The sequence below is a fragment of the Muntiacus reevesi genome, chromosome 4, assembly GCF_963930625.1.
Source record: "Muntiacus reevesi chromosome 4, mMunRee1.1, whole genome shotgun sequence".
Taxonomy (NCBI): Eukaryota; Metazoa; Chordata; class Mammalia; order Artiodactyla; family Cervidae; genus Muntiacus; species Muntiacus reevesi.
In genome coordinates this window covers 101157436-101181814 of record NC_089252.1, presented here as the reverse complement: position 1 = coordinate 101181814, position 24379 = coordinate 101157436, and the positions used below count along the sequence as shown (strand labels likewise).

Sequence of the window (24379 nt, the reverse complement as noted above, 5' to 3'; positions counted from 1 at the left end):
CTGGGGCTCCCCTGGTGGCTAAGACCAGGATTCAGTAAAGAATCTGCCTGAAATGCAGGAGAGCTGGGTTAGATGCCTGGGTCGGGAAGTTCCCCTGGAGAAGGAAGTGGCAACCCACTCCAGTATTCTTGCCTGGAGAATTCCATTGACAGAGGAGCCTGGTGGGCTACAGTCCATGGGGTCGCAAAGAGCCAGGCATGACCAAGGGACTAACAGTTCCACGGTCACTTCCATTGGGCCTTTATTGTATCTCAACTTTGAGTGGTGGCATAGACCCTTGGAGCGGAGTGCTTAGCTCAAGACCAGCTCACCCGGGAGGTGAACTGGCTCATCACTGATTCTGAGTGATCTCTTACCTTGTCACAGAGGACAGGGGGATGGAGGGCTGGGAGGGCGTGTCACGCTGCCTTTCCATCAAAAGGCTCCTTTTTACTGACCAGCCTTTGGAAAAAGAGCGGTTGTAGGTCCAGACTTTCACATTATTTACAACTGCTGAATGCCGTGTTCCCCATCCAGTAGAAATGGCCTGAGTATCTGCAGACCTTTATGTCACTGACATGTGGTCTTGCTTCACACTTGCTGTCTGTCTCCATTTTAATTGTAGTGTGACCAGTTTAAATATACAGATAGAATATCGGCAGAGATCAGATTGTCAGAGATGGCTTTAGTTGGTTTCACTTGTGGATTTTAAGAGCATAGTCTTTCCACTCAGACAAAAACTGCGCCTCTGATGACTGTTGTAGGTAAGTCACTGACTGACATGCTGTTTATTCCAGCAGTGGATCTCTCCCACAAGGCTCCAGATATTTCCATGTGCTCAACGTGGCACGAACGTCTGGGAGCTAATGTTGGGCCTACTCTGTGCTTTCACCTTTATGCACAAGTGAACCCTTGCCTGGTTTTAAAAGAAAGGGTCGTGATTTTGTTCAGTGCTATTCAGCCAGGGTTGAGTAAGAATCATGAGAGAGATACTTCTGAAATGAAAACTGCCTGGGCCTAGACCCCAAGAATATGGGGTGGGGAGGAAAGTTTTATCTCCTATTTGTTCTTGCTTTGGGGATGGAAAGTTGAATCTCCATGACTATTCAATTATGGCCTTATTTAATATAATGGAATTTTATTTTTACTTCAGTGTAATTTTCCCTTTTAAAATGGGCACTTTCAATGTGCATCTTATTTCAAATGCAAATATCCACGTGTATTGATGTTGGCTTGTGTTGGGCAGGATATGGCCAGACAGCACTTAAGTGGGAGGTTTTCCTGGATCCAAGTAAACAGACAGAAGAAAGTACATACAACTTTTTGGCAGCAAAATAATTTCAAAACAACCTCCGTAAAACAGACCCAAAAGACTCCAAAACCACAGAATAAAACTGAGACCATGAATTTCAGTTTCTGATTACCCTTCTGACAGATAAATGAGTTTCTGCTGAAGGAAGAGAAATATAATACACATATGCAGGGTTGTTTGAACCCAATAGAAAAAATATCTAAGTGAAATAAAAAAGCAGTGTGTAAAAGTATACATGCAATATAATAATTACATGAAATGTTTAGGAAAAGCTGTTGGGAGGAAATATGCCAAAATGTTAACAATGGGGACCTCCAGGTGGCAGGATTATGGGTTCTGTTTTTTTTTTTTTTTTCTGGTTCTTTATACCATTCTGTACTTTCCAAGTTCAGTACAAATAAGCACGTGCAAGTTATATAAGTGGAAAAAGAAGAAAAGAGCTGTATTTTCCCAATTTTTTATAGTGAATATATCTTGTGATAACAGTGAAGAGAAACCACTACCTTATTTTAAAGGCACCATCAAACCAATGACCGTATAGGGAGATAGAATGAGACACAGGAAAAGACTGCAGCAGGAGCTCCAGTGATGAGAACTGTAGGGGACCCTCAGACTTGAGATGGGGACCCAGCCTCTGCCTGGGCTCTGGTACTTCCTCTCTGTCCTCACTGTCTCCATATGAAGCCAAGAGGCTGAACCAGATGACTTTTCAGGTCTCTTGCAGCACAAATGTTTTGTGATTTGGTTTCACTGCCCATACTGGGGGAGAAATGGGGACAAATTAGGGTCTGATGAGCACTTAGCACTCCCTGGAATACTTGCTGGAATGGAGTTCAAGGCAATTTGCAGATCATTAACAGAAGTGAGACATTAGCTGATTCAGAGTTAGAAGGTTTTTCCTCCAGACAAAAAGCTAGTTTTCTTGAAACTGATAGAGTTTGCCATGGAATTTAGAAGTTTTTGCTAGGCTAGCATGGGTCAGGTTACGGGCTTGAGACCCCACTTTGGCTGTCAGTCCCACTTTGCTTTGTCACTCTGCAGGTGTTAGGAGTGGAGGAACTCTGGGGACTTCTCTGCTGGCTTTCTTGTTCTCTTTCCTTTACACAGGGAACTCAAGAATGGAATCCAAAGGGCACTTTAAAAAGGGAACAATTAAAAAAAAAAAAGTCATGATGAGGTGCCTTGGCTTGAAGCCATCCCTGTGGCGGTGTCTAGGAAGTCAGTGGCTGAGTGGCTTCATCATATGTGTGCTAGTATTCTCTCTCCCTCCTTTCTAACAAGTCACGGGAGTTCTAAACTTTATATTCTGTGATGGGTAAGCATTTGAGAGGTTCTGGGAGAAACTGAAAGAGAAAGTTAACTTCTCTTGAATGCTAGTCTCCTGTCAAAGGCAAGATTTTAAAATCACACACACATTGGAGAGTTTCAACACTTGGAGAAAAATTTCTTGTGAGAACCCAAACCGGGGCAGAAAACACCTGCCATGTGCCTAGCAGACTGACATGGCAGAGACACTCTACTCAGTTGTTGGTGAAGAATTTTTTTGTTTCACCTGATGGTTTGGAAGAGCTGATGAGGTGTCTGGGGCAGAGCAGTACATTTCAGTTCAGTTCAGTCACTCACTCAGTCGTGTCCAATTCTTTGTGACCCCATGTACTGCAGCACGCCAGGCTTCCCTGTCCATCACCCACTCCCAGAGCTTGCTAAAATTCATCTCCATCAAGTCAGTAATGCCATCCAACCATCTCATCCTCTGTCGTCCTCTTCTCCTCCTGCCTTCAATCTTTCCCAGCATCAGGGTCTTTTCCAATGAGTCAGTTCTTCGCATCAGTTGCCAGAGTACTGGAACTTCAGCATCAGTCCTTCCAATGAATATTCAGGACTGATTTCCTTTAGGATGGACTGGTTGGATCTCCTTGCAGTCCAAGGGACTCTCAAGAATCTTCTCCATCACCACAGTTCAAAAGCATCAATTCTTTGGTGCTCAACTTTTTCTATAGTCTAACTCTCATGTCCATACATGACTACTGGAAAAACCATAACTTTGACTAGACAGACCTTTGTTGGCAGAGTTTATGGTTGGCAGGTAATATGCTGTCTAGTTTACCTAAAGAGAAATGATGCCTGACTTAAAAAATAATAATTTTTTTTTTAAGCTTGGAGACCACAAAGTTTGAAACAGAAAGCTTATCTAATTCATTCTGACATCCCCACTGTGAGTGAAAAATAGTCCCATTGGGGTTTAAATCTGATCTTGTCAGGTGTGACTCTCCATTCTGAGTGACCCGGGCTTCAGCTGGGTCTGCTCTTGAGTGAGTAGTGCAGGCAGATGTGCTGATATTGGCTGTCGGTATTTTTTTTTTTTAATCCTTGTTGTATATATGATAACTCTGATGAGCAAAAGTGGTTTTTTTAATTGAAAAATAATAAATAAGGTATGTTAACCTTTCATAGTATAGAATTAAAAATTAATTGACCAATCCACTCCCAATGGTAGCCACTCTAAAGCAGGTAGAGTAAGTCCTTTTAGACATTCTTTGTGTATATGTAACGGTATGCCTGGGCTTACACATAGGTTCACACAGACATGCAAATGAGATTATATCCTGCAACTTAATAAAAGAGTTTTTAAAAGAAATAAATCAATTATATTTTCAGTAACACATTACCATTGATTCCCTTATATTACTCAGTGCTCCTGAACAGAAATAATAATAAAACAATTGACTTGGATGTGTACCAGATGAGTGACCTGCTTTCTTTATAACTTTGCTTTTTTATTTAGTTAATAAAGAAACTGCTATTCCATAAAGCGTAATTGTATGAGAGAGGAAAACAGCCTGAAATTGAGTGTCTTATTTGGCAGTGAATTTGGCCATGGTTGAAAATTTACTCTAAGTGTGTTCTGACATATTTTCATAAGTATGTTGTAGAAACAGGCAGTTCAGAATTATCAGCCAACCTTGTCATCTTGCCTAATTCAAGTTCAAGGTTCAAACTTGCCTAATTGCCAAGTTCAAGGTCTTCATTGTTTGAAAAAATGGAATGAAGCAGGCTCAGTTAGGTTTGCCCACATGGGTGATTTAGATGACATGCTTGTCTGAATTCAAGATGCTTTTTCTGTTTTAGACGTTTCCCTCGATCAATATACATGCCACTTGGACCACTCTAAGCACAAGGGTAGACTAGTACTGCTCTTTGAAAGCAGTTTTTTGCTCATTAAATTATGATTCCAATCTGATACTTTGTTTTTTAAGTTTAAAAAATAGAGTCAAAGTTTAAATCATCTGGAAAATGATAGTACATTGCACATCTGCATTTATTTTTCCTTTCTCCCCAAGCCACTCTAAAACAACAGTAAATTTGATCTTGTATATGTACACACACACACACACACACACACACACACACACACCCCTTCAAGGACAAATAGAAGAGAAAATTACAACAAAAACATTAAAAACTAAAAATCCAGTGAATGAGAGCTAACTAATTAAGCAGATATGGGAAGGCAGAATTGCGAGATGGTAGTAGGGGTGGATAAACCCATTTGGTCCCAGTTTACACCATAGAACCTCCAAAATAATGACAGCACCAAGTGCTACCTCCAACGTGGGGTGAGGTCAAGCTAAAATCAGGAGTTGAAAGTATGTTTAAGCAGTTGGATTCCCAGGGCTCCCCATCAGAACAATTTATGCCTACTCTTCTCCATTGGAGAAACTGGGGTTTTTCCCTCTGGAAAGGGTTGAACATTCTTTGGACTGGAGAATGCAGGCACAGTTGGAAATATTTATATATTAAAGAGGAGACCTGTCCCTCCCCCACCCCCAGCTGAGCCCTCTCCTTCCCCCCAGTGCCCAGATTACTGGCAGTTAGGCTTAGACTCTCCAGGCAAAGGAACCGGGAATATTCCTTTGGGGATCTGCCCAGCCTAAGAGAATGAGCTAAAGAGACTGAGGTCACAGGTTCTCAGAAAAATTATAGTTTATAATCTCAGAGACAAAAAAGTTGAATGACATTCAGGATGCTATTAAGGAAAGCAAGGAGAATTTAGAAATTATATATATATATATATATATATAAAGATAATAGTAGTAGAAATGAAAACTCTTTAGAAGGCCTGAAAGATAAAGGAAATATCCCAGGGAAAAAATATTTAGCATAGTTGTTTAACATAGTTTAACATAGTTGGAAAATGAGAGGGAAAAGATAAGAACAGAGGACCGACCAGTCCAGAAGGTCCAACTTTGGAAAACAGGACTTCCAGAAAAAGAAAGCGTAGGGCATGGAGAGAAAGGAATAATGACCTAATGCAAGACAATACCAACAAATATAAGGATATTAATTTCTGGAGGGAAAGGGCTGAGTACTCAGTACAGAGAATGAACACAGAGCCACATTAAAGGGAGGTGGGATTCACAAACAGGTCAAAAAGAAGATCCCAAAAGCTTCCAGGCAGAAAAAAACTAGAATCACGAAACTACTGTTTGAACTGGCGACTAAAAGACAATAGTGTAATTTCTAAAAATTCTGAAGAACAAATATTTCCGACTTAGAGTTCCATATCAAGACTCATTATCAATCAGGTGTGAGAGTAGAATAAAGACTTTAAAAAAAAAAAAAAGAATTTCTTTTCTCTCTTTTTTTAAACTAATTCCATGTGAGGCATGTGAAATCTTAGTCAACCCCCCGGCCCCCAACCACCACTACCAGTCAGGGGTGGAACCCTTGACCCCGGCAGTGGAAGCTCAGAGCCCTACTCACAGACCACCAGGAAATTCCAAATAAAGACATTTTTTATTAACGTGCAAGGTTTCAAACAATTCTTCCTTTCTGGAAAGCTGACAGACGGTATCTCCACCAAAAGTGAGGGGATTATCTAAGAAAAAGGCAGGTGTGGATATAGAAATGGGGTCTAGCAGGAGAAAGGGCAGAGGCTTCTCTAGCATGGTGGTGAAGGCAGATTCTGGGATGCCAGTCTTCCCGCAGGTCTAGGGATCACCTGTCCTGCTTGGAACAGGTTTCTGGGTTCTGGAAAGTGCTCTTCAAGAAGATTACATTGATTCATCTTTGTATCTCAGTGCGTTGAAGGCTTAGATGGAGAGTTTGGAGTTGAAGCAAAAGCTAGAAAAAAAATGTTAGTTGACAGAAAGGAGTAGAAGCATGCTCTTTGGCTCAGTTGTGAGTATCATTTACCTAATGTAAGCATACATGCTGCACTTATTTAAAAGATAGCATCATGATGTTAGAAGAATTAGGAATAGAATGTGTGTGGATGAGATCAGGTTGTGAAAGAGAACTTAACCCTCATCTCCTCTAATGAGAAACTTACAGATGCCTAAAAGTGAAAAATCGAGGCATAACAATGTAAACCGTCACTTCTTCCAAAAGATCAGCTGAAAGAGTTGAGCGTGGCCACCTTAGGGGAGTGGGGAATGGATACCTTTCGGCCGGGGTAGTGGGGGGCGAGCATCACCGGACTGCCGGCAGTAATAAACAAGTATTTGACTCTCGGAAAATATGTTCATGTGTAAATTTCATTTAAAAAATTTAGTCTTAAAGTTGCTACACTTGGTAAAACATTTTATCAGTTCTAAGATGTACAGATTTTCACATGTTTACAATACAACTGATGAGGATGTATCCTGAAATGTTTTAGGCCTAACGAAACCTGTTGGCTCAGGATTCTGCTATTCTGTCTTATTTGGGGATGACGTGAGTATAATACTTTTCTTTTTTCTTTTTAATTAAAGATTGCAGGCCTAAGTCTACCTCTTCCTCCCAAAAAATTGATTGGTAACATGGATCGTGAATTCATAGCTGAGAGGCAGAAAGGTCTTCAGAACTATCTCAACGTTATCACCACAAATCATATCTTGTCTAACTGTGAGCTGGTTAAGAAGTTTCTAGATCCAAACAACTATTCTGCAAACTACACTGGTAAGTAGAGGGATCTGTCAGTTACATTCCTGGGACAAAAGAGGCACTTTTCTTTGCTGGAGATAATATATGTGGGAGAAACTCTCCTTCCAGATGGGGAGATGTGTTCTAGGGCATTATTCATCTGCTAATACTTACCTGATTGTAATTTGCCATAGATACCTAAGAAGAACATATTTTTAAACTGGAAGATAATTGCTGTACAATGTTGTGTTAATTTCTGCTGTACCGTAAAGTGAATCAGCTGTATGTATGCATATAGCCTCTCCCTCCTCAACTTCTCAGTGCCACCACCAGCCTACCCTCTAAGTCCCCATGGAGCACTGAGCCGAGCCTGCTGTATTTTATAGCAGTTTCCCACTGCCTATCTGTTTTACGTATGGCAGTGCATATATGTCAGTCCTAATCTCCCACATCTCCCTCTCCTTCCCCCGCTGTGTCCACATATCCATTCTGTATGTCCGCATCTGTGTTCCTGCTTTGGAAATAGGGTCACCCGTACCATTTTTCTAGACACACTTATATGTGTCAACACACGATATTTATTTTTCTCTTTCTGACTGACTTCACTTGGTATGACACACTCCAGGTCCATCCATGTCTCTGTAAGAGAAAAATTATTCTAAAATGTTTTTAATGCCTGTTTAGAAAAATATGGATGAGAACTTGTCTGTGTACAGAGTCTTGTCATTATGATCTTCCCTGACAAAACTGAGAGTAAATAGTCCACAATGATCTGTACAGTAATGTCAGTTTGATTTATATTTGCCTGTTTTTGTGTTTACAGCATATATTATCATGCCTGGCTCTTCTGGGAATTACTTTAAACACAGCAGTGATTCAGAAGGGGCCTTTCTGTGTCTTCCCAGTTGCTTCCTGAAACCTGCTGTGTGCAAAGCCTAGGGAGCAGGTGGTCCCTTTCCAAACCTTCCCTGGACAGAGCAGCAGCCAGGGGCCTGAGTGGGAAAGGGTGCCAGTCACGCATACGGCCAGCAGCAGTTTTGTAAGCCCATTGTCAGCAGAATGAGTGATTAAATGTTTAATACACTCTGGCATGGCCTTCAACAGGCCAATAGAAGCTGTTGTAAAACCAACCCAGTGACTAGCATTCAGCCAATTTGTTAAAGCTAAGCCATGCTGAGAGTCTAAGTGGAACACTGGGTATCATTAATAAGCTGATTTCCTTGCTAAGAGAATAGACCATTTAGAGGCTACATTTTGGGTCCTTAGAGCACTGCTTTTGAAGTAATTAGAAGGAGACGCTTTTATTCTTGTGTCAGATAGAGGGAAACAGAGGACTACTTATCAGGCATGAAACTTTTCTTTATTTTTAATCAATTAATTAACTAATTAATTTTTGGCCATGCTGGGTCTTCGTTGTTCTAGCTGTGATGTGCGGGCTTCTCACTGTGGTAACGTGTCTTGTTTCGGGGCACGGGCACTAGGGCGTGAGGGCTTCAGTAGTTGCAGCACGTGGACTCAGTATTGCAGCTCCCAGGCTCTAGAGCACAGGCTCAGTAGTTACAGCGCCTGGACTTTGTTGCTCCGAGGCATGCGGAATCTTCCCAGATCAGGGATCGAACCAGTGTCTACTGCCGTCTACCAGGGAAGCCTGAAACTTTTCTGCATAATGGAATCACCTGGGGAGCTTTAAAAAAAAATTCCAATGCCCAGACTGCATTCATGCCAATCAAATCAGAATCTCTGCGGATGGGGTTCATAATTTGTAAGCCCGCCCTCCCCAGAGATTCTAATATGCAGTTGAGTTTGAAAACCACAGTTGGAAATTGCTACTCACATCATGGGTCCCCTGATGAGCAGCACTGGCATCATCGGGAGCTTGTCAGGGATGTAGCCTTCAGGCCCCAGCCCAAACCTAGAATCAGGATGTGGTTTTTAACAAGGTCCCCAGGTTATTTGCAGGCATATTAAAGTTTGAGAAGCCTTGCCTGTGAACATGCCTGTCATCTTCTAGTGAAAGTGCCTGCAGGGGTAAGAAGAATGCCTTTGTAGAAAGCAACCCACTGAAGGGAAGTTTATTTCAAACTCATATTTGCTGTGAGTTATGAAATTGAACTTTGAATTGTTACAAGGCTTGCATTTTTTACCCTGCTTGTTTCTTGGAGCTCATTGGAGAAAAAGCATGAGTGGCCTGGAGCTCCCAGGACAACTCGTGTTCTTTCAGAGCAGGTCTCCCTTGGCTTTCATTTCACTTTACTTCACCTTGCTTGTTCCAGGATCATCACACCATGGACTCTGGGTTGACTTTTATCGAATCCCTTGCAGCTCAGCCCTGTTCATTGGTTTGTTTGTCCACAGCGTTTCCTGACAGTGTCTGCTGGTGTTCTCTTGAGGTCAAACGTCAAGGTGTAGTGTACATGTGATGATGCTATCCATTCCGTACGCTTAACTGTCTGCTCTGCCCATGCCCCATGCTGGGTGCAGGGCTGGGTGTTGGGGTACAGGTGTGAGGAAAATGTGCTCCTTGTTCTCAGGGAGCTTGTACTGGAAATACCTTGAGTTGCCAGGGGATCAGAGCTAGCAGGGACCTTGCAGCAGATGCATCTAGACTAACCCTCTTGTTTTATTTATTTTTTAATGTAAGTTTTTTGTTTTCCTTCCAATTTTATTGAGATATAATTGACATACAGCACTGAATATGTTTAAGGTGTACAGCATAGTGATTTGACTTACATACGTTGTGGCATGAGGATCACAGTAAGTTTAGTGACCATCCATCATCTCATAGAGATGCAGGATTAAAGTAGGAGAAAAAAATTGCTTCTATGTGATAAGAACTCTTAGAATAAAAAAAAAAAAAAAAAAGAACTCTTAGAATTTACTCTCTTAGTAACTTTCATGCATGCATAATGTACAGCAGAGTTAGTTATATTTATCGTGCTGCGTATTGCATTCCTAGTACTTATTTCTCTTATAGCTGGACGTTTGTACCTTTCGGCTACCTTCATTCAATTCCCCATCCTCCTACCTCCAGCCCCCACCTCTGATAACCACAGATCTGATCTCTTTTTCTGTGAGTTTTTGAAGAATAATTGACCTGCACTAGTCGGAAGAGGCAATGGCAACCCACTCCAGTACTCTTGCCTGGAATACCCCATGGACGGAGGAGCCCGGTAGGCTGCAGTCCATGGGGTCGCTAAGAGTCGGACACGACTGAGCGACTTCACTTTCACTTCTCACTTTCGTGCATTGGAGAAGGAAATGGCAACCCACTCCAGTGTTCTTGCCTGGAGAATCCCAGGGATGGGGGAGCCTGGTGGGCTGCCGTCTATGGGGTTGCACGGAGTCGGACACAACTGAAGCCACTTACCAGCAGCAGCACTGTGTTAGCTCCTGTTACACAACATTATGATTTGATGTTTCTGTACCTGTCAAAATCATCATCATGATAAGTCTACTTATATATGTCACCATAAAAAGATATTACGTAGTTATCAACTGTATCCCTCCATGTTGTTGCAAATGGCAGGATTTCATTCTTTTTTGTGACTGATTAACATGCTGAACTATGGTGTTGGAGAAGACCCTTGAGAGTCCCTTGGACTGCAAGGAGATCCAACTAGTCCATCCTAAAGGAGATAAGTCCTGAGTATTCATTGGAAGGACTGATGCTGAAGCTGAAACTCCAATACTTTGGCCACCTCATGTGAAGAGTTGACTCATTGGAAAAGACCCTGATGCTGGGAGGGATTGGGGGCAGGAGGAGAAGGGGACGACAGAGGATGAGATGGCTGGATGGCATCACCGACTCGATGGGCATGAGTTTGAGTAAACTCTGGGAGTTTGTGATGGACAGGGAGGCCTGGCGTGCTGCGATTCACGGGGCCGCAAAGAGTCGGACACGACTGAGCGACTGAACTGAACATGCCACTGACACTTAGGTTGCTTCCACATCTCAGCTACTGTAAATAATGCCACAGTGAACAGGGTGGTGCATATATTTTTTTCTAGTTAGCATTTTCATTTTCTTCTGGTAAATACCAAGGAGTGAAATTGAAGAACTGTATGTAGTTCTACTTATAAATTTTTTGAGGGCTCTCCATAATTTGCTGTAGTGGCTGTTTCAAGTTACCTTCTCATCAGTAACGTACACGGGTTCTTTTTCTCCACATATTCACCAAAGCTTGTTATTTATCTGTGGTCTTTGTGATGATAGCCATCCTGATGAGTGTGAGGTGATATTCCGTTGTGGTTTTGATTTGCATTTCCCTGATGAGTACTGATGTTGAGCATCTTTTCATGTACCTGTTGACCATCTGTCTGTCTTGGGAAAATGTCTATTCAAGTATTCTGCCCATTTTTTAATAGTGCTTTTTCTTTTTTGATATTTAGTTGTATGAGTTCTTTGTATATTTTGGATATTAACCACTTGTCAGATACATTGTTTGCAAATCTGTTCTCCCATTCAGTAGGTGGTCTTTTTGTTTTGTTGATGATTTTCTTTGCTGTGCAAAGCTTTTAAATTTGATTAGGTCCCATTGGTTGGTTTTTGCTTCTTGTGTTTCCCAAGGGAATGTATCCAAAAAAACATTGCTAAGAGCAATGTCAAAGAGTTTGTCACCTGTGTTTTCTTCTAGGAGTTTTATGGTTTTAGGTCTTCCATTTATGTCTTTAATCCATTTTTAGTTTATTTTTGTATATGATGTGAGAGAGTAGTCTAGTTTGTTTCTGTTGCATGTAGCTGTCTAGTTTTCCCAAATTTATTGAAGAGGTTATCTTTTCTCCATTGTATATTCTTGCCTCCTTTGTCGTATTAATAGATTAATTGCTGATAGAAGTATGGGTTCATTTCTGGGAGCTCTATTCTGTTCCTTCATGCTCTGTGTGTGTGCTTGTGCCCGTCCCAGTACCATACTGTTTTGATTATTGTACCTTTGTAGTGTGCTGTGAAATCAGAAGCATGATGCTTCCAGCTTTTCTTTTTCAAGATTGTTTTGACTATTCAGATCGTTTCTGTTTCCATAAAAATTTAGAATTATTTGTTCTACCTCTGTGAAAAAAGCTAGTGATATTTTATAGGGATTGCACTGAATCTGTAGATTGCCTTGGGTTGTACAGTCATTTTAGCCACATTAATTCTTCCAGTCCATGAACACAGTATATCTTTCCATCTGTTTGTGTCCTCTTCAATTTCTTTTGTTAGTGTCTTAGAGATTTTAGAGTACAGATCTTTTACCTGTTTAGTTGGATTTATTCTTCTTGATATGATTGTAAATGGAATTGTTTTCTTACTTTCATTTCTTTCTGATAGTTTCTTGTTAGTATACAGAAATGCAACCAGTTTCTGCATATTAATTTTGTATTCTGCAACTGTGCCAAACTCATTGAGTTCTAGGAGAACCCTCTCATTTTATACATGAGCAATCTCCCAAGAAGGGCCTTATCTAGGGTTGCACATTTGTATGATTGTACAAGTGTCTAGAGTCTGAATGTTTCCCAATTAAAATGCTGCTCACCCCTGGAACATTGTCTGATCCCTATATCTCCTCCTCTTATGCCTCTCTACATGCTGCTCTTGTCCTGATCTTTCCGCTCTCTCCCAGGATGCCAGACAATCAGGAATCCAAAGGAGATGAGCACAGGGGTATGAGAAGACTGTCAGAGACTCCTACCAGAGCCCAAATACTTAAGTAGCTGCCGCTATTTAGAGGGCACAGTCCTGGTGAAACAATAAGGGTTGGGTGCTGTTTTCAGAGAAGTGCTGATTAATTTCCCCCTTTGCATGAAACGTCAGAACTTTGTCTTTCCTCTGCGCTGACTCACCAAGTGCCTCAGGAAAGGGAAACCCAGGCTCTGTCCTCCACATCAGCTTAGCTGAGCGGTTCCCCAAAGAACAGGGTGGTCTTGCCCAGGTTTCCCAAAACTTACAGTGTGGCCACGGCCCCCGAAGGCACCCGTGCACCTCCAGCTTCCGGCATTTCCCCTGTAGTGTGGATACTCTCTGTACCTCCCTTCAGTTTCTGTGGTCACTGTCCAGCTTCCCTTCAGCAGGATCTGAGTTCTGTGTTCAGGTGTGGCTGAAACCACCAAGACCACGTTTCCTGCCTATTGCTCTGACTGAGCCTGCAGGTGTTTTGTCAGAGGGGAACTGTTGGTGCCACCCATTTCCCAGGGGATGGGTGACCAGCAGCCCTCAGGACATGAGCAGCTCCCTGCTCTCCTCTCTGGGACCCCAGCCTGGGATTCTGATCCTTTTATTCCTTTCCTTTTGTTTATGTTGTTGTTCAGTCACTCAGTTGTGTCCAACTCTTTGTGATCCCATGAACTGCGGTACACCAGGCTTCCCTGTCCTTTACTATCTCCTGGAGTTTGCTCAGACTCATGTCTATTGAATCCATGATGTCATCCAACTATCCCATCCTCTGTCGTCCCCTTCTCCTCCTGCCCTCAATCTTTCCCAGCATCAGAGTCTTTTCCAGTGAGTCAGCTCTTCTAATCAGGTGGCCACAGTATTGGAACTCAAGTTTCAGCATCAGTCCTGATGAATATTCAGGGTTGATTTCATTTAGGATTGACTGGATTGATCTCCTTGCTGTCCAAGGCAGCCTCAAGAGTCTTCTCCAGCACTACATTTCGAGAGCATCAGTTCTTTGGCTCTCAGCCTTCTTTATGGTCCAACTCTCATATCTGTATGTGTCTACTGGAAAAACCATAGCTTTGACTGTATGAACCTTTGCGGGCAAAGTGGTATCTGTGATTTTTAATTTGCTGATTGGGTTTGTCATAGCTTTCCTTCCAAGGTGCAATCATCTTTTAACTTCATGGCTGCAGTCACCATCTGCAGTGATTTTGGAGCCCAAGAATATAAAATCTGTCACCGTTTCTGTGTTTTCCCCATGTATTTGTCATGAAGTGTTGGGTCTGGATGTCATGATCTTCGTTTTTTGAATGTTGAGTTTTCAGCCAGCTTTTTCATTCTCGTCTTTCACCTTTATCAAGAGGCTTTTCAGCTCCTCTTCTGCTGTTAGGGTGGAATCATCTGCATATCTGAGGCTGACATTTCTCCCAGCAATCTTGATTCCAACTTGTGATTCATCCAGCCTGGCATTTTACATGATGTACTCTGCATAGAAGTTCAATAAACAGGGTGACAATCTACAGCCTTGATGTACTCCTTTCCCAATTTTGAACCAGTCTGTTGTTCCATGTCCGGTTCTGACTGTTGCTTTTTGACCTGCATACAGGTTTCTGAGGAGGCAGATAAGATGGTCTGGTAATCCAATCTCTTTGTACTACCAAATTCACTGAAAGGAAATATGGGTCCTTGGTGCTTTGTTGAGGGTTGGTTTGGGGTTGTTCATTTGAATTAAAAAGTATAATTGAGGGCCAGCTCTTGTACAGGGAAATCAGTTGTCTCCTGGCCAGTCATGAAGGGTTTATGTTGAGAAACATGTACACATACACACACATCACCTTATTCATCTTGTTAGCAAGGCATAGCAATCACTGCACTGTAACCATCTTCCCACCTTAAACCATTCCGTAAATAAGCTTTTTAATGTCCATGCAGAAGTCACTTGGACCGGAAATCAAGAGGCCTGCATCCCGGCCCCAGCTTTCTCATCAGCAGCAGCCTCTCCACTCTATGGTCCTCAGGGTCCTGACTGATAAACGTAAGAGGTGGAGGTGGGGAGAGTGGACCAGGTAGCATCCAATGTTCTCTTCTAGCTCTAAAATCCCAAGAGTCCTGTGAGCAGGTCAGATAGTAGTGGGCTCCAGGATGGAGTGGAAGAGGGAGGGAGGGTTTGGACAGGAGGGGAGGGTGGGAGGGAAGGTGAGATTATATTCAGAACAAGGACAGGGTGCTTCAGAAAGGCTGCAGCTTGCTGTAACATACCAGCTACAGTAGTGGGGGGAATCTGGAGCCCAGTTGTGGAACTAGAGGAGCGGTCTGTATTCCCTGCAGTCACTTCATGGGGCTGAGATCTAGGGGGTCAAAGGCTGCACACAGTGGGGGCAGCTGGTGCTTTCTGAGCTGAGAAGTCTGAGCTCTGTGGGGAGCATCAGGTGGACTTGAAGGCGTCACTCTGCGTTTCCTGTCTGGGGCTTGTTTGTCAGCGTCTAGAGAACATGTAGTTTCCCCCATGGGTCAGTCAGTGCTGATGAAATGGAGGGCAGATGCCTTCCTTTTCATGGATTTCATGTGCTCATGAGCGAGTGTCTACACCCATTGCACATGCATTCAACCCTTGCTACTGTGGTGTAGTCGCTCAGTCATGGTCAACTCTTTGCGACCCAATGGACTGTAGCCTGCCAGGCTTCTCTGTCTATGGGATTTCCCAGGAAAGAGTACTGGAGTGGGTTGCCATTTCCTTTTCCAGGGGAGTCTTCTCAACCCAGGATTGAACCCACATCTCCTGGTTTGCAGGCAGACTGTTTACTACTGAGCTATTTAGGAAGCCCATTGAACCCTTAGTTCTTACTTCATCAGATATTTGTTGAGCACCTGCTCTGTGACAGGTGCTATGACTGCAGCACCAAGCAGGGAATAGTCTCCTAACCCAACTCCTACCCCAGGGCACTTCTGTAGGGAGATTGACAGGTAAAGACTGGGCCAGGCTAAAGACGTGGTAGCACCTCGAGGGTGGGGGTCCAGGTGGAGATGACCCAGCTCTGAAGGTGGAGAAAGGCTTCCCAGAAGAGGTGACACCCGCGTGGAGACCTGAGGTGAGTAGAAGTTAGCTAGGCCAAGAGGCAAGGGCCAGTACTCCAGGAGAGAAAGAAGTAAATATTTCTCTATGGCTGTGGGCTCTGCCATGTTTAAGATATTTCTTTCTAAAGCCAACGATCACAGTCTCGTGGAAGACTAGTAGGACAGAATGCCATAGGAGAGGGCCATGTGGAGCACTGGAGTGTACAGAGGAGGGAAGAAGGGAGGAAGCCCTGGCTAGGGGAGCAGCAAGTTTGCTTTGAGCCTCAAAGGTTTGGATGGGCAGGAATAGAGAATGCTGAGGATTCAGGTAGGCCAGTCTTCAGGGGCTGTGGCATGTGCACTCTCAGTGACAAGAGTGTGAGACTCACACATTATTGGGCGGTGGGGGTGGGGGGAGGGGGGCTAAAGACAGAAGGGTGATGTAGAGCCAGAGCTAGGTTGAACACTGTGAGGTTTAGAAGCTTGGTCCTGATTGGTAAGGACATGGGGTGCCAACAAAGGCTTCTAAGCAGAAGATGTTTAAGATTGAAATATGTTACCTGAATCTGGGGAGGGAAGGGATTAATATTGGGAGCATGGTGGTTGTATGGCTTACTTGAGAATAAATGATAGTTCAGAGGAAAGAAAATGTCCTGTTTATAATTTCCTGATCCCAAAGATAAAAAAGAAGGAAAAAAAAAGCTAATTTCTAATTCTTAATTTGTCAGTAACGAATCTTAACATCTTCCATTTGCTCACAGCTACTTCCCCCATTCCAAAAACAATGTGCAATGCACAGTAGCATACAGTAAACATGGTGGAATAATGAGATTGTAGGGGATTATGAGTCACTGTTAGTTCTGAACCAACTGTCCCTTAAAGTCTCTGAGAATGACAGTGTATCGTATTTAGAAAATTATTTTTCATAATCCTTCTCAATGTTGTCATGATTTTCATGTAAAAGAATATCTTTTGAAGTAGCTTACGTTCAAGTGCTGAAAGTCTTTTATATCAGCATTACTTACAGAAAAATTTCAGAGCTTCCAGTGTTGGTTATGAAAATTCGTCTGCTGCTGCCACACCCAACCTCCCCAAATGGTTGTCACGTTGGAGTAGTTAAAGCAAATGTCAACGGAGTCTGTTCTGTATCTGTCATCTCATGTTCTTTTAGGTGCGGACAGCACTGACACTTTGCATATTGAGTCAATAAGATTGTTTTCTTCCCCAAATCTCTTAATTGATAATGTACTCTACAATATATCAAAATAATATTGTCTGCCAAGCTCTAGGCATAGTGGTTCCAGACTAGATCATTTCAACACATGGAAAGCTTTCTGCTGAATCCCTGGTGCCTGGGATGTGACTGATGCTTGGCATAAGTGCAGTTCCACAGTGAATTTGCAGGATTGCTGTTTGCTTTCAGGGATCCAACGTGGCTTTCATTCACTCACTACATTGAGGGGGAAAACAGCAAATTACAGATGTTGCTTTTTGCAGGAAATGTAAAAGCACAGTTATTCTGATGATTTTTTCATACAGTGAACTTTAAAGAATTTCCTCTTTTCATTGTCTTCGTAGAAGGGGGAAACGTTCTCATGATAAACACAAAGAGAAGGATGGATAATTTTTTTTTCCAGTAAGCAGATGTACAGTGGTTTCCCACAACAGAACTAAGTTGTTGCTGTACATAGATGTTTTTCTAAAACACTGACTTGTATTTCCAATATATATATTTAAGGCTAATCGCTTCTTTGTTGGTGAAAGCTATAATTTCATGAGGAATGAAGATGGGCTAAATACCACTTAAAACAATGTTTAATGCTATTCCAGGGTGACCTTAGGACACATTTTGAGTTTTGTGCTCCAGTTGTTGTCTGGTTCATATGTTGAATTCTTGCTTAAGACAACTAGTTTGCATATTTTAGATCTTCCAGTTTAGTTATTCTGTTACTAATCACTTGCTTTAATAAACTTTTGATTGTAGAATAATTTTAGATTTACAGAAAAAAAAATGGCAGTGGTAGTATAGAATTTCCATATACGCCCTCACCCAATTTCCCCTAATGTTAACATCTTATATAAGCATGATACATTTATATCAAAACTAAGAAGTTAGCATTCACACATTACTATTAATTATAGTTGTATTCAGATTTCATTAAATGTTTCATTAATGTTGTTATTCTGTTCCAGGATCCAATCTAGAGTCCCATGTTTTATTTACTCTGTGTTCATTTTTTTATAATTAAATTTTTAAAGAAGGCCATAGGGACTTCCCTGGTGGTCCAGTGGTTAAGACTCCGTGCTCCCAATGCAGGGGGCCTAGGTTCGAACCCTGGACAGGGAACTAAACCCCGCATGCTGCAACTAATACCCAGGGTAGCCAAATTATAATAAAGAATTAATTAAAAATAATAATAAAGAAGGTCATAGACCATAGGAGTTTCACTTGCAAGAATAACATCTTAAGCGTCTGGCACTTTCCTGATATGTTTGTCTAATACATTTGCAAAATATCTTTGCAGAGATTGCCTTACAACATGTTTCCATGTTCTTCCGGTCAGAGCCAAAGTGGGAGGTGGTAGAACCATTGAAAGACATAGGTGAGAAACTGGTGTGCGCACTGTGTTAAAAAAAAAAAAAGGATCACAGAACTGGGTTCTTTGTCATGCTTTCTTATAAGTATCCCAAAAAAAGCTTTTATGCAGGTGAAATGCATAAGAAATGCAGGTGATATCTTTTTTTGTCTGTTTCCATACTATTTGAGGATTAAGTCCTTAACTTTTATTAGTAAATGAATCTTGGTTACAGATGCATCTGGGGATTTGGATGGTGGTAACTAAGTTTCAGAACCATCATTTATTCCTCTCTTATCTTTTCCATTAAATCTAAACTGAAGTGCTGTTTTCCTTTTTCCATGAGTAATTTATTTTATTTTTTTATTTATTTTAGTGCAGCTTTTACCATTTCAGTATTACCAAGTGGTTGCTTACAGTTTCCTATATAGCTATGAATAATATTTCTGAACTTAATTTTTATTAATTATTTGGTCAGTAAAACAGAATCTGTTGGTGTTAGATCATGTAGCTATAAACACATCTCCTTTTATGACAGGTTGGAGGATAAGGAAGAAATATTTCTTGATGAAGATCAAAAATCAGCCAAAGGAACGGCTAGTGTTAAGCTGGGTAAGCTAATTTTGTTTTGTTTTGCTTTAGACTAATTTCAGGGACTTCAGGTCAGTTTATGAAAGCAAGAGAACTGACAAGAGAACTACAAAATTGTACTGTGCTGCCGAGAGATGTAAAGTCATACATCAAAGAGTCATTTTAAGTCACTTTGTTTATGCATGTGGTAATATCAGTGCGACTACATTTCAACAGCTAGTAAACATTTGGAAAGAAATATTAACAGCTTAAAATAGTTTTCTTGGACCTTTTTAGGACTGACACTTTGGCAATTTGTTTAAAAAAAAATGCTTGGGCATTATTTTTGTTTTATCTATCACTTTGGGAGCTCTAGTGATACATTTGGTTAATAGAATTAGGTAACATTACAGTTAGGTGCTAGTATTTGTATGTTTATATACTCCAGAAAGGCCATGAGGCAACACAAATTACTATGGTTTTCGTCTTTGGTTTATAGTCATGTATTTGGACAGATTTTTTTTAAAAAGGAAAGGCTTGTAAGGAAGTTTTCTTCTGATGACCAAAACAGCACCCTGATATTTCCTCCCATGTTTTCAGGCTGACCTTGGTCCTGACAAGTATCTGTCAGATAAAGATTTTCAGTGTCTAATCAAACTTCTGCCTTCCTGTTTGGTGAGTACAAGTCCTTCTGTTATTCTTGATGTCGATGACAGATTCACAGTGTTTTCTTGTGGTTGGGTGACCATGGACAGGAGAGCTGGAAACACTCTCCAGGCTTGAGAATGGAGAGGTAGAGTGGATTTCTCTTCAGACTGGAAGTACTCAGGGCTACTCCCACAGACCATTGGCCATTTAAATGACATTCATGACTTCCAGACCACCCACGAAATGTGGTAATTTATTCAGTTTTTTTTATTCATTTGGCCACACCACGTGGTATGCAGGATCCCTACCAGGGATCTAACCCGCACCCCTTGCTGTGGAGACACAGGGTCTTAACCACTGTATTGTCAGGGAAGCCTAAAATATTGTTTTTGTGTTTTAAGCAAATATCAGAGTAGGAAAGCACCCACTTCTCTGAGCCACTTGTTCTTGGTGAGGATGTTTATTATCAATGAGTGGAGAGACCTGTTTCCAGCCTGAGGAAGCAGAACTGATGCAGATTTAGATTAACTGGAATTCTAATCCAAGGCTTTCAGTGGTAAGAACCTCATGAATGTCTTTCAAAATATATGCAGATATTTTTAAGGAAAAGACTATCCTGGCCAGAGAAAATTGAGTTAGTGTTGATGTTCGTTTTTCGAAGAGAATGTCTTGTCAAGCTAGCAAGACCAAACGTTTAATGAGGTGTGATACCTGGCGGAGAAAAATATTGTGGTTTTTGAGTCTGATAGGTTGTGTCACACAGGCTGTGAGTGCTAAATCCTAATTTTTTTTCTTGGATATGCTTTTTTAAAAAAGAAGATAGTGCAAGGCTAGTGCTGCATATTAATTGCAGAAAGTCAGAAAGCACCGATAGGCAAAAATAAGATAAAATTTGCCCATAGTTCCAAGTAACCTGAAGTATGGGCCAAAGTGTCATGTCCAATTATTACTTCTCTAGAATTTTATGGGTTTTTTTTTTTTTGGCTGCACCTTGTGTCTTGTGGGCTCTTAGTTCCCTGAACGGGAATTGAATCAAGGCCACAGTAATGAAAGCCCAGAATCCTAACCACTAGGCCCACCAAGTAACTCTCTTACATGATTATTTTTGAAAAAAATCATATAGATACTGTTCTAAAGCTTGCTTTTTGTTGTTAGTGGTATACCCATGAACATCTTTTGTTGTTAATAAATACAGTATAACACATCATTATTGCTGCTGCTACTGCTGCTGCTAAGTCACTTCAGTTGTGTCCGACTCTGTGCGACCCCATAGACAGCACCCCATCAGGCTCCCCCGTCCCTGGGATTCTCCAGGCAAGAACACTGGAGTGGGTTGCCATTTCCTTCCCCAATGCATGAAAGTGAAAAGTGAAAGTGAAGTCGCTCAGTCATGTCCGACTCTTCGCGACCCCATGGACTGCAGCCTACCAGGCTCCTCTGTCCATGGGATTTTCCAGGCAAGAGTACTGAAGTGGGTTGCCATTGCCTTCTACTGACTGCCTAAAGTTATCATTGGCCATACCTCAGTTCACTCAGCTAATCCACTAGACATGTGGATCACTTCTAGTTTTTTGCTCTTATTTTTTAAAAAAATGCCATGGTGAACAATTTTAGCTGAACATTTGTACCCACCCTTAGTTATTTTTATAAGATAACTAGAACTAATTAATAAGCAACTGTAGGGAGGTGGTTTTTTTTTTTTTATTTATTTTTTATTTTTTGGTTTTTTTTTGAGACTATATAAGTAGTATAGTCTTTATCAAATCCACTAGTTGTAGCATTCATAGAGATGTTGTAACACCATCATTTCTCTTTTATTTACTGGTTGGCATTCTACTCTAAGGAAGAGCTTCATGTTCTCTCTTCTTTATCTGTTTATGTCAGTATGGATTCCAAGGATTTTTAGTTTATTCATTGGGTTTCTTTTTGAGGTGATGAAAATGTTCTAAAATTAGACTGTGTGATAGTCACACAGCTCTGAATATATTGAAAACCATTGAGTTGTATACTTTAAACAGGTGAATTATATTGGGATGTGAATTGTATTTCAGTAAAGCCAAGAAAATATCCACAGCAGTCGCTTTGTTGTGATGATCAGGAGGAACTTCATGATCAATTTTCTGTATTTCCTTGGGCACCCTCTTCCATCCCCCTGCCCATCCCCCTGCCCATCAAATCCTCACACAATCCAGCTCCCAAGGGTTTAAATCTTCCTGGTACTCCTTTGAGCTCATGGCCATTGTAAACTTGAAGTCAGTTGGTCCATGTATTCACAGTTCCAGGTCACATGAGGACTTTTCTTTCAGTCATTAAATAATTTGTCTTACTCCCCACCCTGCTTTGTTGACATCCATGTCCGCCCCTCAGGAGGGCAATGTCACTCATCATATTGCACACTCCAGCAGAGGGACAGGAAGACGCACGCTCACTGCCCTGGAAAAGGGCCAAGATGCTGAAAGATGCTGCCATTGCTTGTTTTCTGGCTGACATGCTCCCTGGCTTTTCACTAGACAGCAGTGTGGAGTGTTAGGCAGCAATGTGAGGGGAGACACATTTGTCCTGGTTTCCACTTGACTGCTCTAGAATTTGGCTTTTTTTTTTTTTTTTACCCATTTACGGAGGCAGAATATTAAAACCACCTTTCCCAAAACTCAGACCTTCCTTCTTTTGCACCACACTGTCGCTTGAACTATGAGACCACATTAAAGCAGATACCTTCCCTTGGCGAGCTTAACTTCTAGCCACTTCGCTTAATCATTGTAGTTTACCTTCCTTCGCCCGTCTAAAAAATGAGTTAGTAATTGATCATCTGATGACTTAAAAATACCATGTGTTCAGGGAATGTTCTGCATTTATGTGCAATTAAACTATCAAGCTGGCACTTGATTCTGGATCTAAAAGGAACCTAGATGCTGATGCAGATTAAATGTGAATTTCTTTTTTTTTGTTTTGGCAGCACCCTTACATCTATCGTGTTACCTTTGCCACAGCTAACGAATCCTCAGCATTGCTAATTAGAATGTTTAATGAAAAAGGAACCTTGAAGGACCTGATCTACAAGGTACTGGAGGTGCAAGTTCCTGGTCATCAAAAGCTCTCAAGTCCCTTAAGAACCTGTTACTGATACTTGATCCCTAAGCTTCTAGAAGCTAGGCCCCGAGGATTTAATTTTAATTTTATTTGGAATTTATATTTATTTTAGCAATAGAAACTACTCAATTTGGCTAAAGAGTATTCCTTTACCCACATGAGGAAAGGTTGAACATTTCATGATTATATCCATTAGATTGTAGGCTGCTCTTAGGTCAGTTTTAAAGTTTAAATTATTTGTTAAAGGAATACTGAGAAGCTTTACAAACAAACTCATAGAAATAGAGATCAGATTTGTGGTTAACAGAGGTAGGAGAGGGTATTTAAGGGAAGTTAAATGAAGACAGTTAAACGGGTAAGATGGGTAAATACTAGAGGTGTAAAACACAACGTAATAAATATCATTAACACTGCATGCTTGCTAAGTCACTTCAGCTGTATCTGTTTCTATGCTGCCTTGTGGACTGTAGCCCACCAGGCTCTTTTGTCCATGGGATTCTCTAGGCAAGGATACTGGAGTGGGTTGCCATGGCTTCCTCCAGGGGATCTTCCCAACCCAGGGATCGAATCCATGTTTCTTATGTCTCCTGCAGTGGCAGGTGGGTTCTTTACCACTAGTTCCACCTGGGAAACCCATAATTAACACTGCTATGTTTCTTTTTTTTTTTTTTTTAAAGCAATACTGAAGAATTCTAACAGTATACAAGACTTTGGGGTCTGCTAAAGTGAAGACCAGGAACATCTTCACTGGACTAGAAAAAGGCTGGAACCCTGGTCAGCCTCTTTCTATTAACTGTGCAGGCTTCTGTATTTAACAGCCCATGTCCTGCCAGCTGGACTCATCTGATGCCCCCAGCCTCTTAATGTGTCCTGTCTGTTCAAGGAGGCCATGTGCGTGTAGAGTTCAACCCCTCTACTGCCTTCTTATGTGCTCTTTGTTTCTTTCCAAAGGCAAAACCGAAAGACCCATTCCTGAAGAAGTACTGCAACCCTAAGAAGGTTCAAGGCCTTGAACTCCAGCAAATAAAAACATATGGGCGGCAAGTGTTAGAGGTAAGAAGTATCTGACTTTTGTTTAAGTTGCATTGGAATTTCACCCAACATCACAGTATTCTTTTGGGAACATTTTCAGGCAATATCTAAAATAGTTGAAATTATCTGGTCACATACAAACTGGTGGCATTGTCATATTTTACCCCCAAAAGCAAATATTTGAGACTAAAGCCGTAATCTAGATCAACACAGTTGCAAAAGCTTAGCTATTGGAAATTCCTAAACTAGTATGTGATTTTTAATAACTTTGTTGTGTGAATACCAAGTTTTGTGTTATTTCTGGTTGATTTATCTTTGTGCCAAGATTCTTGCTTTTGTTATATCTTATACATAACCATATGGCTCCCTTACAGAAGTGAAACTAACGTGAAAAAGCCTTTCCCACATCACTCTCTAGAGCAGCATTCACCAAACTTCTTGGATTATGCAAACCTATCAGTGAAAACAATTTAAGCATAAACACTCCCATGTTATATATGTTTAATTTATATACATATATATTATATATATTCTATTACTAATGTATTTTGTCCAGTTTAAGTTAAGAAAGAATGAGAT

The 24379-nt window shown here is 41.3% G+C and overlaps 1 protein-coding gene across 9 annotated transcripts in view; it reads left to right on the top strand.

Moving 5' to 3' along the window:
- Positions 1-24379, top strand: part of PXK (PX domain containing serine/threonine kinase like) — an 80362-nt gene that overhangs the window by 26534 nt on the left and 29449 nt on the right. For all 9 annotated transcript variants that reach the window (XM_065933376.1, XM_065933370.1, XM_065933375.1 and 6 more), the window contains 6 exons: positions 7045-7231; positions 18410-18487; positions 18999-19072; positions 19631-19705; positions 22635-22739; positions 23720-23821. In XM_065933376.1, the coding sequence (XP_065789448.1) occupies positions 7045-7231; positions 18410-18487; positions 18999-19072; positions 19631-19705; positions 22635-22739; positions 23720-23821 (621 nt within the window). The remainder of the gene's footprint in view (positions 1-7044; positions 7232-18409; positions 18488-18998; positions 19073-19630; positions 19706-22634; positions 22740-23719; positions 23822-24379) is intronic.